Source organism: Quercus robur, chromosome 5 (assembly GCF_932294415.1).
Source record: "Quercus robur chromosome 5, dhQueRobu3.1, whole genome shotgun sequence".
NCBI classification, from domain to species: domain Eukaryota; kingdom Viridiplantae; phylum Streptophyta; class Magnoliopsida; order Fagales; family Fagaceae; genus Quercus; species Quercus robur.
In genome coordinates, this window is record NC_065538.1 from 8,077,284 (window position 1) to 8,091,594 (window position 14,311).

Consider the following 14,311-nt stretch of genomic DNA (forward strand, 5'->3'; position numbering starts at 1 on the left):
GGCAGAAACTGGAGAAAAGTTACTTCTGCGGCAAAAACAAAGGATAAGCACCACACTCTGCCCGCCGTAAGCGTGCTCCTGGCAGACGAGACATAGTTTGCGCACAAGCCGGACCAAATTGAGTTGTAGTTGGACCGATCTCAACTCCCTTACTCAGAATACTCAGATCCAATACCGCAGGAGGCAGCCCAACCCACTTTAACCACAAAAAGGCCCACTACAATTATAAAGGAATAAAAGAAAATTTTTCAAAAATAATGAAAATTTAATCTGTGCTTAAATTCTTATAAGGATGAACACAATAGCAATATCCTTTTTTTTTTAAAAAAAAAAAAATAAAGATAAAAAAAAAAAAAAAATCTATGCTTATTTTGTACATATGATAAAGTCCTATCACAAAGTTTTTTGAGACTCATGCTGATTAGTGATTAGGAGTTATAAAGGAATAATCATCAATATATATTTATATATATATATATATATATAAAAGCAGAGATCTCATGCGAGAGTGCATGAGGTCTTGCCAAATGACGCTCTAATTTTGCATTTAGCATTTTTTTACCTCTTTCATTAATTTTTTTACTATTACTCAAAAGTTTACATTAACTTATTTTACTGTTATCTCATTAATCTCTCATTTATTTCCTAAACTTACATCACACCTTTCTCTCTTTTTCATGTCTTTTAGCATACCCACCATTTTAATATTTTAAAAAAAGTAGAAAAATAATAATTAAGGACTAATAGTAATAACTAACCACAAAAATGTTGTGGATTATTAAATAAAAACACATTGTTTCAATATATATTACCAAAATAAAAGACTTGAGACTGACAAAACATTTGAAAGAGAGAAAAAGAGAAATCCAAGGGGTCGCGGATTAAATATGATTTAGGTTTGGGTCATTTGGTTGGATAGTTTTGTTTTGGGTATATAAGTAGAGAGAATACTTGGTATGCAATGTAAAGCCATATTCTACCATGGTTTTAAATTATCTATAAGACACATGCATACACACTTGTCCACACCATATTTTAATGTCGTACTATCGATGAGTGAAAGACAATGAGAGAGTTTGACATACTTTTATTTCATAGTATTAAATATGTGAACACAACACAAATTAGTTGATTTTCATGGTCCCGTTACTCTTTTGTATTTATTTTTGGTTTCATGATTTTTTTTTAAAAATTAATCTTACCTTGAAAAGGCTATAAATATGCCGTGAAACTACTAAATTAATTTTTAATTTCTCAAAATGTATAGATTTCTTTACTCTAATTTAATTTACTTTTTTTATGATATATGTACAACACTATCTAAAACCGTCTTATATAAAATATTACAAAATTATCCATACATTGCACGGACAACTTACTAGTTTACTATAATTATAGGAGATTATTATTCTAAATATAACCGTCATTGGCTTAATGAGAGTTATGGCGGTTATAAGTACGGTCATCATCTAAGGCTATTAATGACTTTTTTGGGGTTGTTGTGTGGGCTATAAATTTCTCTTTTTAAAATTTGGGAGTGTTCAAATGGAATCAACATCAGGAATGAGAACATGTGGTAGGAGAGAGAGAGAGAGAGAGAGAGAGAGAGAGAGAGAGAGAGAGAGAGAGAGCAACCGACTAAAAGTTTAGTACGTACACAACTTAAATCAGTGGATATACTGTGAGTACCATATTTGTCATCCCAGCACGTTGTAGTGTTATACTACTGATTCTGTACCTGAAAGAGGCAACAAGTCAACAAGTCACTTTTATTACGTAAAAATTGTGGTGCACTGAGGAATAAGGATAATAATGCAAAAATATTGATCAACAAGTCACCGAAAAATAAAATAAAAACTAAAAAAGCCAGTAGGTAAAGTCTTAAATAACCACTTTGAAAAGACAATTTGCAAAGACTTCTTGCAAAATCGAATAATTTGTGGCAAAAAAGAGAATCAGCTATTATATTAAAAAAAAATTAATATCACTTTAACGAAAAATTTTAAAAAAAATTATAAAAAGAGTTAATTACATTTTTCTTTCCTCATAAAAAACTTTTAAAAATAATTCCTAAACTAATGTATTTAGAACCTCTACTAACTTTTTCTTATAACATTATACTATTGAGTAGAGTCCCTAAAAGTTTAAGCGCCCAATTACCCGAAAATGGCGGTACTCACAGGAAAAATCAATAAGTCAAGAATATGATACAAAATGAAAAATCATCACACGGTTACGTGTAAGATGGTTTGGAGTCAACAAGTCAAAGTATTCATAAAAAATATGGTTTAAAAAAAAAAAAAAAAAAAAAAAAAAAAGATATTCTCAAAACAATACAAATATTATCAGTAGCCAGTGGTCTCCGATTGCATCACCACTACTCGCACTCAGCTTTTCTTCCTCCAAACTTTCCATGTGAACCCAAATCCCTTCCTTCGTTATTGCTTTGTCATGGGTGCCTCTTTTGTTGCTCATGTGCTTTTTTTACTATGCTTCTTTGCTACAACCTTCAGCTTCTTCTTAAAAGCAGAGTCAAATGTCTCTTGCAGTGAAAAAGAGAAACAAGCACTTCTAAACTTCAAAAAAGGTCTCAGTGATCCTTCGAAAAAGTACTCATGGTCTGACCAGGAAGATTGCTCTGGATGGTGGGGAGTTTACAATGACAACAAAACTGGTCTAGTCACTGGGCTATACATAAATGAGGTAGGCGGTGAGATTAGTCATTCATTGCTCGAATTAGAGTTTTTGAATCACTTAGTCTTGACGTATAATGACTTTAATGGTACTCCTATCCCAACTTTTCTTGGTTCAATGGCTAGTCTGACATATCTTGACCTCCATAATTCTAACTTCTCTGGACACATTCCTCATCAGCTTTGGAACCTTTCAAACCTTCGTTATCTGGATCTTTCAGGTAATTATTATCTATATGCAGATAACTTTCATTGGATGTCTAATCTCTCTTCCATTCAATACCTTGACTTGACCCATTCCAAACATCAATCAGAAGTTGGTTGGCTTCAAATTATGAGTATGTTACCATCTCTTTTGACGCTAATCGCATCAGATTGTGAACTTGTTAATCTGAATCCATCTCTTGGATTTGTCAATTTCACATCTCTTCAACACCTTGATCTTTCCGATAATCTTTTCAGTCATGAGATACCTAATTGGTTCTGTAATCTCACTACAAGCCTCTTGCATCTTGACTTGAGTGGCAATTCTCTAAGAGGCGAGATACCACCAAGCATTTTCAATTCACCGAACTTAGAACATTTATCCTTGTATTCCAATAAGCTAGTTGGAAAAATTCCAGAGTCATTAGGCCAGCTTAAAAATCTAACATATCTCATTATGAGTAATAATTCTTTTAGTGGTCCAATTCCTTCTTCCATTGGGAATTTATCTTATTTGGGAGCATTATTGCTCTCTGATAAATTCAGGGCCGGCTGAACCTATAGGCGAGCTAGGCGGTCGCCTAAGGCCCCCACATGTAAGAGGGCCCCCAAGTAGCAATAATATTGTATATAATATTGTGTTCTCATCTGAAAAAAAAAAAAAAAAAATATATATATATATATATATATAGTATATAATATTGTGTTCTCATCTGATGAAAAAAAAAACATAGTATATAATATTATGTTCTCATCTGATGAAAAAAAAAAAAAAAAAACCGTTTCTCACATTTAAGTTGCAGCAGCAGAAGAAAAGAGGCCCGTTTCTCATTTGAGGAGAAAAAAAAAAAAAAAAAAAAAGGGCCGTTTCTCATTGAAGTGACATGATATCTTTAGCTTGCAGAAGAAAAGATCACAAAACACCCGTTTCTCATCTTGAAAAAAAAAAAAAATTGCCCGTTACTTACATTGAAATGACATGAAATCCTATCATCAAATCTTTAACTTGCAGAAGAAAAGATTACAAAAAGCAATAATCTTTGGTTTGTAAAAGAAAATATTACAAAAGGCAGAAAGAAGAAAAAAATCGCCCACTCTTTGACTCTCTCCAATCTCCATCTTAATTCAAAAAAACAAAAAACACTCTCTTTTTTTGTTGACTTACTCATCAGTTGGTGTTGGCAATAGACTTGATGTGTTCACAGATCTTCATTTCAGGTTCATTTTTTGTTTTCTCCTCCGTTGCCTCTTTCATCTTCTTCATAGTTTGCTGGGTTTTTTTTTTTGGTTGAAGAGGAGTTTGCTCAGCTCTGTTATTGCTCATTGCTACTGAGTAAAGAGCACAAACAGCTGCGGCAAGAGAACAAAAAGTGAAAAGAGAAATAGATTTCTCTAGAAGCTTGATCCGGGCCCTTAAAAATGTCTCTAGAAGCATCAATTCATCCGGACCATTGATTTCACTTTACAAAAAGTGAAAAAAAGCTGGCTGTGACTTCTAGAGAAAGCCTACACAGTTACACGTTTTGCCTTTTGTTTTTTGATTTTTTTATTTTTTTTATTTTTTTTTTTTTTTTTTAAGAAATCAGAGAAAGCCTTACACGTTTATCCTTTTGCTTTTTGATTTTTGATTTTTTTTTTTTTTTTTTTTTAAGAAATCAGATTTTTTCAGTGTGATGCCATGATGAACTTTTAGTATCAGTGAATGTGTGAATCAAGTTGAGTTCTACATATTTTGTTAGTGAAGAGTATTGATAACAAAATTATAAATTTAGAATAATTTATTTTGTATTAATATTAATTTTAATTTTTTTGTGCAGGTTTAAAGTGTAAAGTGATCATATTAAGTAAAGCTACAATTGTGCTTTTTATAAACCAGGTTCTATTGTTTTATACGTTAAATTTATATTATTCTAGTTAAATTGTAATTTTTATTATTATTATAGATTGTATTTCATTTATTTGTAAATATTTTTTAATTACAAATGTCTACTAGAAAATATCCATCCGGATATGAAAAACTAAAAAAGAAAAGACAAAGAGAAGAACTAATTGAATCTCAAAAAGGAGCTATGGACAAATTTATTACTAGTAAAAAACAAAATCTTGTAGAAAATTTGAGTGAAAGTTTCATAAATGAAGAAGAAATTCATCAAAAAGAGTTAGAAAATAATGAAAATATACAACAAAATGATAATAATGAAGATGGTCATGATAATGTTCAAACATGTAATGTCACCATTCTTGATAATGAAGCTCAAAATAATTTAGAGGAGAGTGAAAATATTAATGATCAACCTAATTATATTCCTACAAATATTTTTGATCCAAGTCAATGGAAAACTATTGATATAAAATTAAGAGATTTGTTAGTAGAAAATGGTCCAATAAGAGTTGATGATCTAAACTTTCCTATAGATAAGAACTCTAGACATTTTTCTACTACGCATTATATTCGAAAATTACCAAATGGAGAGAAACATGATAGAAAATGGTTAGTGTATTCGAAAGACCTAGATAAAGTATTTTGTTTTTGTTGCAAGTTGTTTAATTCAAAATTTAATACAAATCAACTAGCTAATGGAGGAACTAAGGATTGGAAAAATATTAGTTCTATTCTTAAAAATCACGAAACAACTAATGAGCATATTACTAATATGAATACTTGGATTGATTTAGAACTTAGATTATTGAAGAATAAAACAATTGATAAAAATGTCCAAGAACAAATTAAGAAAGAGAAAGATCATTGGAAAAAAGTGTTATTAAGAATAATAGCGGTGGTAAAAAATCTTGGTAAAAATAATTTGGCATTCCGAGGAAAAAACGAAAAGATCTATCAAGAAAATAACGGAAATTTTTTAAGTATAGTTGAAATGATTGCAGAATTTGATCCAATAATGCAAGAACATGTTCAACGTATTCAAAATGGTGCAATCCATAATCACTATCTTGGACATAATATACAAAATGAAGTGATACAATTATTAGCAAATGAAATTAAAAGTAAAATTATAAAAAAGATTAAAGAAGCAAAATACTTTTCAATTATACTTGATTGTACCCCCGATGTAAGTCATCAAGAACAAATGACTCTCATACTAAGATGTGTGGATATTTCAACAAGTCTGATAAAAATAGACGAACATTTTGTGGAATTTTTAAAGGTAGATGATACTTCTGGAAAAGGTATTTTCAATGAAATTATAAATGCAATAAAAAATCTTGAACTTGATATTAATGATGTACGTGGACAAGGATATGATAATGGGTCTAATATGAAAGGGAAAAAACAAGGGGTACAAAAAAGAATTCTTGATATAAATCCTAAAGCATTTTACACACCATGTGGTTGTCATAATCTCAACCTTGTCCTGTGTGATATGGCTAATTCTTGTCCTAAAGTTATTTCTTTTTTTGGAGTAGTACAACGAATATACACATTATTTTCTTCTTCCACAAAACGATGGAACATTTTACAAGATAATGTGACAGGTTTAACTCTTAAGCCATTGTCACAAACACGTTGGGAAAGTCGAATTGAAAGTGTGAAAGCAATAAAATTTCAAGTTCTAGAAATAAGAGATGCTTTGTTACAATTGGCAAAAACAAGTGAAGATCCCAAAACAAAAAGTGAAGCTGATTGTTTAGCAACATATGAGATTGAAAGTTTTGAGTTTTTGCTATCTGTGACTATTTGGTATGATATATTATTTGCTGTTAACTCTGTTAGTAAAAATTTACAATCGAAAGACATGCATATTGATATTGCTATAGATCAATTAAAAGGTCTCATGTCTTTTTAAAAAAAATATAGAGAAGATGGATTTACATCTGCTATGAATTCATCTAAAGAAATTGCAAGCAAAATGGAAATAGAGCCTATATTTCGTGAAAAACGTATCATTCGTAGGAAGAAACAATTTGATGAGAATGTCAATGATGAGACAACACAATCCGCTGAAGAATATTTTAGAATTAATTATTTTTTATATATAGTAGATCAAGCTATTTTTTCAATTGAAAGTAGGTTTGAACAATTTCAAATATATGAAAATATTTTTGGTTTTTTATTTAATTTTGAAAAACTAAAATCACTAGATGATGATAGTTTGAAAAAAAATTGTCTTAATCTTGAATCTTTTCTTACACATGAAACTTATTCTGATATTGATGGCTTAGATTTATATTCAGAGCTAAAAGTTTTAAAAGAAGTTTTGCAAATAAATGATAACTCTCCAATTAATGTACTAAATTATATAAAAATGCTAGAATCTTTTCCAAATACATGTATTGCTTTCAGAATATTACTAACTATACCTATTACAGTTACTTCCGCAGAAAGAAGTTTTTCAAAATTAAAATTAATAAAATCATATTTAAGATCAACTATGTCACAGGAAAGATTAAGTGGATTAGCTATATTATCAATTGAAAAGGAAATGTTAGCGGAACTTGAATGCAAAAATTTAATTAGTAATTTTGCCTCTCAAAAAGCAAGAAAAATAAATTTTAATTGAAAAAATATATATTAATTTATAATAAAAGGCCCCATTTAAAACTTTTGCCTAGGGCTCCCAAATACGTTGAGCCGGCCCTGCTGATAATCAATTGAATGGTACCATTCCAAAGACTCTTGGGCTTCTCTCAAATTTATTGGGTTTATATGTCGCAAATAATTTCTTAACAGGGCTAGTAGACGAAGAGCATTTTACTAAACTCTCAAAATTAATAGATCTAGATATCTCTCATACACATTTGTTCTTTAATGTGAAATCCAATTGGGTCCCTCCTTTTCAACTTACATCTATCAGAACAAGCTCTTGCAAGATAGGTCCCAACTTTCCAACGTGGCTACAAACACAAAGATCCGTTCTAGATTTACAATTGTCCAAGTCAGAAATTTCAGACAAGGCTCCTGGTTGGTTTTGGAATTGGACTTCAAACATTGAAATACTTGATTTCTCTGACAACCAAATAGAAGGGGATGTATCAGACATTGTGCTGAACGCTTTTTATATAAATCTAAGATCTAATCATTTCAAAGGTCAAATGCCACAATTGTCAACATTTGTCAGGGAGCTACATATAGCTAAGAACTCAATTTTTGGGCCAATTTCCTCTTTCATGTGCCAAAAGAAGAATAGAGAGAATAAATTAATGGTTTTAGATGTATCCAATAATCTCTTAACAGGTGCACTTCCTCACTGCTGGAAGTATTGGCAATCTTTGACCCATCTAGACTTGGGAAGCAATGATATTGTTAGAGATATATATTAGACATATTAGCCCAATGTAATAGGCCCAACCCTAATTCTACTTTGTGTGCAAGTCAAGTCTCCTACTTGTACTAGAAGTCTATTAGTCTAGGGTTTAGTCGCCTATATATACTCATGTTAGGGTTCATTGTAACACAGGAGGTTATTGTACTACACTCTTACACAATAAAGATGTAGCCCTTAAGGGATTCCTCCGTGGATGTAGGCCGTAAGGCTGAACCACGTAACCCTCGTGTTCTCAGTGTTCCTCTTCTATGCTTCCTCTTCCGCATCCACTCTAGCATATTCAACATGGTATAACACATTAATATACAGACTATTCAGTCTTTCTCACACTTTATATTCTTAACATGGTATCAGAGCCAAACTTCGTTCTTGGCATCAAACAACATCTCTACACAGCAAAGAAGATTCTCACGTGCATACCACCATCAGAAGTCACGCATGCTTCTCTGCTGGATCTAGACTCCACGGCATCTCGCAGCCACCGTGGCGCAGTGCTGTGTCCAAGATCCACAAACTCAAGCAAACCGTGACTTAACTTATCAGATCTGCGCAAATCCAAGCCTCGCCTGACGAAACCAACACCACAGACGTGTTCCAAGATCTCTCGCGACAAAAACCCAGAAATCCGGTCACCCAAATCCTTGCCACGCGCCTCCACGCGCCGCAGAAGCCTCCGGAAAACTTCCCACGCGCCGTCTCAGATTCATCACTTCAGCTCATCCTTTGGCCACACGCGCCGTCCAATCGGCCATGTAGACCACCGATCTACCTACGGAAGAAATATTGTCTTCAACGGCCGCTTCACGCGCCTCCACGCGCCACCTGGGTTTCTGCCTTCTCCTCCACGCGCCGGTTACGCTGTCACACGCATTCCACGCGCCGGAAAACTGATTGCTGACGTCACCAAATGACGTCATATATCCACGTCAGCAGCCACGCAAGCAAGTCCACGTCAGCCCTAGTCCACGTCAGCGACACGTCATCAGCCACGTCAGCAGTGTCGTCCCGTCAGCACCACGTCACCTAGCTGACCGTTGACCCGGACCGACCCGACCCGGACCGACCCGGATCTGACCCATGAGCACTTTGACTGTTGACTTTGACCTGGACCAGTTGACTTTGACTTTTTGCATTGACCTTTGACCAAAAGTCAAAATTTCCAAAAGGGCCTATCTTGCTCAGTTTTTCTCGTAGATTCCGATTTTGGGCTCCATTTCTGCATTTGAGGCTCCGAAATTGGACATTTGGCACATTCTTCATTGTGGTTTCTTCGAAGGCATTCTTCAAGGCATCTCCAAGTGATCTTCTCATGCTTATCCAACCTCAAGCCTTCATCGAGCTTCCACCTTGAGTTTGAGGGAGGGTGTTAGAGATATATATTAGACATATTAGCCCAATGTAATAGGCCCAACCCTAATTCTACTTTGTGTGCAAGTCAAGTCTCCTACTTGTACTAGAAGTCTATTAGTCTAGGGTTTAGTCGCCTATATATACTCATGTTAGGGTTCATTGTAACACAGGAGGTTATTGTACTACACTCTTACACAATAAAGATGTAGCCCTTAAGGGATTCCTCCGTGGATGTAGGCCGTAAGGCTGAACCACGTAACCCTCGTGTTCTCAGTGTTCCTCTTCTATGCTTCCTCTTCCGCATCCACTCTAGCATATTCAACATGGTATAACACATCTCTATGCTAATAATATTTAACACCATGTAGAATTCCATACTCCACGGGCTCTTTACTTGCGCTCTAATCACTGCATTTACAAAACAATAGAATCTCAAGAGATATACCTTTATCATTGAAGAAGTGCTCAAATTTGAGTTTTATTGATATAGGTGAGAATCCTTTGTCAGTGGCCATACCACCATGGATTGGAGAAATGACAAGTCTTACAATTCTCCGATTAAGTTCCAATGGATTCAAGGCCCATATACCTCTACAAATATGTCAACTTTCTTCTCTTATAGTATTGGATCTTGCCAATAATAGCCTTTCAGGACACATACCGAATTGCTTGAAAAATATCAACGCCATGACAATACCTACACCCAAATTTGAAGCTCAATATTCTTTCTATGAAATGCATGGTGGGTTAAGTTTTTCTGGAACCTATCTTGAGAATCTCAAGTTGGTTCCCAAAGGGATGGAACTAGAATATGAAAAAAACCTTCGCTTTGTTAAGATCATAGATCTTTCAAGTAATAACTTGTCTGGATCAATCCCTTCAGAAATTTTAGTTCTTTCCGAATTGTGTTTTTTGAACTTGTCGCGAAATCAATTGATAGGAAAGATACCAGAAAAAATTGGGATCATGAAAAAGTTCTATTGATCTCTCACAAAATCATCTATCAGGTGAAATTCCTTTAAGCTTGTCTAGTTTGACATTTCTTGGTCACTTGAACTTGTCATACAACAACTTGTCAGGCAAAATTCCATCAAGCACCCAGCTTCAAACTTTTGATGCACTCAGCTACATTGGCAATCCTCAACTTTGTGGTAATCCACTTCCAAGAAGCTGCACAATTGGGGAAGAACCTCACAATAGGACACCAATTGGAGCAACTGAAGAGAACTCTAATAATTCCAACTTCTACATTGGTATGGGTGTTGGATTTGCAGTTGGTTTTTGGGCAATTTGTGGAGTTCTCTTCTTCAACAAGACCTGGAGGCATGCTTATTTCAGATTCTTCGATAACATGAAGGATTGGGTTTATGTGACTACTAGGCTAAACGTGAATTGGATGTTGGAAAAGCTAAGAAGCTACCACCTTTAGCAAGTGAAAGGCATCATTATCTAGCTAAGAGGTATTACTTCAAACATAACGCCATTAATATCATGTTAATGTTCTAGACTTGCAGTCACCAACTTTGAACACGTAATTTAATTCGCAGCTAAATTGTTGTAGCCATTTGGATTTTGAATCCCAAATACTAAATATGAACTCTATCTAAATTTGTAGCTAGCTCGTTGGCTCTGAAATAATTTATTTATAAATTTTTGAGCATAAATAGTGGAAATCTATGAATAGTGGTGTTATGTAGAGCATAAATTTTTTTCTCATTTATATACATCATGACTTCACACCTCACATCACATGCTGTAAGGCTTTGATTTTATAGGGAAATTTTCAAATATAATAAATAGAAAATCAAAGTTGGGCTGGGCATATCTAGAATTCTTAGAATTTCAATAGTGCACAATTCGAATTGAAGTTAAGCTTGAGGTCTAGGTGGTGATTGACTATGATGTATGATTTGTGGTCCTTGTTTATATTTCAGGGAGTGGTACAGGTTCATGCTCTTCAAGATGAATCGTTGGCAGAGATATTGTACTAGATCCTATTCCCTGGTTTTATCATGAAATTTACATTGAATAAAATGTTGAGGACAATGAATCTTGCACATGAAGTGTAAGAACTGTTTATCTGTAGCATAGAGTCTGTATTTATAAGTTAATATTGATTTACTTCCATAAGTTTTATCAGTGATCAATCAATTTTTCTGCATTTAAAAAAAAAAAAAGAAAAAAAAGGATCTCATTTCTCTTTCTACAACTTTTATATGATCAAGGATAAAATGCATTGATATCCCTTTGTACTCACACCGCTAAAAAAAATTTATTCCCACTTTCTTTTTATATACGTGTTGATACCGATTTTCGTGACACATTTTCTATAAGCCCAATGCAAGTTAAGAGCAATTTATTTTTAGGCTCAATTCATGTATTTTATCTCATGTTATTCTCTTTTGCATGGCCCAAGCTCATGCACCTTTGAGGGATTTGAGGGAGTGTGGTTTGGTTAGTGTGGGTAGACTTTTTGCATGAGTCTAGAACATAGGTTGTGCTATGCAAGCTGGGGATGCTTGCATGACCCAGTGCTTAGGGAAAAGATCACATGTCCAAAGTTTTCACCCAAATAAAGGCTTGTAGTTACTGCTATATGTGTGGCTGAAACCTTCAAACATTTCCTTTTTAAGATTTTGGACCAAGCTAGCTTTTTGGCTAACTTTGGCTACACAATGTCAACATGACTAGCTTCCCAAGAGGCAGAAAAGGGCTAGGGAAGGGCACCCAATCTTATTTGGTCAAGACTTTCTCTTAATAATGCTAAAAGCAAGCCAATCTTTTGTCCAAACAAAAGAAAACTGAACCAAAACAGAGCTTCCAAAGCTTGATATAAAACCCTCTCTTCAAATTCAAAGGAACTAACCACATTTTACCTACAAAACCATAACTCAGAGTAAAAGCCCATACACCAACGACATAGGAGCCACATTCACATTCAAGTCTTAGAGTGAAAATAATGGCACAAACAAGACTTTCAAAGTTTCCTCTCTCCCTCACTACTTTTCTTAAATTCTCCTTCTTGTTGTATGTAAAGAAAAGTTTCAGATTTATGTGTTTCACATGTTTTACTATTTTTCTATTGTCTAGCACCTTGAGCTCATTCTTGTAATGCACCAATAGTTTCTATTTAACAAATATTGGAATTTTGGACTTGATTTCCCCATCTTATGCATTTTCTAAGAAACCAAGGAGATTTTTGGGCTCCTTTCTTTATTTTGGCCTATTTAGAAATCTTCCTCGATACAAAATAGCATAATTCATTCATTGAAACTACTCATATTACATCAATACTATTCACCACCTGGACCACCTCCCTCAAAAAGGGTCTCATCCTACCACATCATCTCTTCTCACAGTGTTCTCTAGGCAAATTTTGTCACAAAAAATAATAATTGGAATTGTGACATGTCAATTTGTAAATTTCATATAGTAAAATTTGTAGCAACCTTAGCATTACTAACTATATTAACATTCCATCCAAATTGATAACAATAATTTAGGAATAAAAATCCATTGTACCACTTTGGAGTATTTGTAAATGAAGTTGAAATTTCTCAATTTACCTTAATATCCTAATTTGTCTTAATGTTTAATCATTTTCAATTAAATAATAGGGTTATTTTTTAATATATAAAAAAGTGAGAAATGTTACGTTCACAAAATTTTCACAACAAATCCTAAGTAGTAAGTTGTTATTGGTGGGCCAAAAAGTAATTTCTCAACTAGACTCATATTAGAACTAGTAACAACTTACCGTCTAGAATTCGTTATGAAATTGTTGTGAAAATTTTGTAGACGTAGCATTACTTAGCATTGCATAGCCTTCTTTACAAAGAGAACTAGGGTTAAAATTTCCCCTCGCAAGCTTCTTGTAATAATTATAAAAATTTGAGTAAGTAGTTGTATACAAGATTTAAAAAAGCTAGATAGATAGTTGAATCCAGGGATTTGGTCATTCGATTGCCTTAACACATCATTAATCACATACTCTCTCCTTTGTGCTACAAATGATGCAGCTCCGACCAGTATCTTATCTAGAAGGTGGAAGCAGATGTGGAGTTCATTCTCCCTTTTGAAATTTGACCAACACAATATTCGAGAACAGGAGGGATGTCTGGATATGATGAACAATTGGTCCTACATATTACCTCTTATGAGTTAGAACTGGCCTCTCATACGGACGAGTGGATCAATGCTGCAATTGAAAACAACATGAAAGTGCTATCCATGTTCTTGTCAAGAAAAATAAACATTTTAGTTTGCCCTAGGCTGTTATTAATACAAAAACAATTAACTAGATTAAGGTCACATAGGTGTAAGCTAGAATCGCGCAGTGGTATAAAGCATCCACAACCGCAAAAATTGAATCTCCAACCACCCTTTACTTGAGGATTTGAGATTCATGCAGTGCAAAGGGTTGAAGGATCGGTAAGTTCCAAGTCCTAAAACATGATAGGCTTTAGGCACATCATCAACATTCTTGGACAGAAAAGGATTGAAGTCAGGGCTCCGAAATCTTGAACATTTTGGTATTGTGGGAAGAAATCCTTGCCCAGCAAGATTGACTTGGTTGCTTGTGTATCTTTAAAAAGATTAATATGGTAGGATGCCAACATGACAGATGAAATGCTTCATGATCAGTTTGTTAGTAAAGCATTAGAGTGCAAGTTAAATAAAGAATTCAAATCAAATTCTAATTGCATTCAAATTTTGTGTCAAGTATCCCTCTTATTTAAAACTTCTAACCCTTTTAAAAGTTTAAAACTACTTCTACCTAGG

The 14,311-nt window shown here is 33.9% G+C and overlaps 3 protein-coding genes across 3 annotated transcripts in view; 2 read left to right on the forward strand and 1 right to left on the reverse strand.

Moving 5' to 3' along the window:
* LOC126725006 (receptor-like protein EIX2) overlaps positions 1-10,840 on the forward strand; it is a 55,060-nt gene extending 44,220 nt beyond the window's left edge. Inside the window, exon 2 of the mRNA XM_050429481.1 lies at positions 10,020-10,840. Coding sequence (XP_050285438.1) covers positions 10,020-10,513 — 494 coding nt within the window. The 3' untranslated portion in view covers positions 10,514-10,840. The remainder of the gene's footprint in view (positions 1-10,019) is intronic.
* LOC126725004 (myosin-17-like) overlaps positions 1-14,311 on the reverse strand; it is a 70,242-nt gene that overhangs the window by 37,478 nt on the left and 18,453 nt on the right. The gene's annotated exons all lie outside the window — the stretch shown is intronic.
* Positions 2,381-4,863, forward strand: LOC126725008 (leucine-rich repeat protein FLOR 1-like). The gene is made up of 2 exons (XM_050429483.1): positions 2,381-2,703; positions 4,715-4,863. The coding sequence occupies exons 1-2, from the start codon at positions 2,452-2,454 to the stop codon at positions 4,718-4,720; spliced, it is 258 nt and encodes an 85-aa protein (XP_050285440.1). The 5' UTR covers positions 2,381-2,451; the 3' UTR covers positions 4,721-4,863.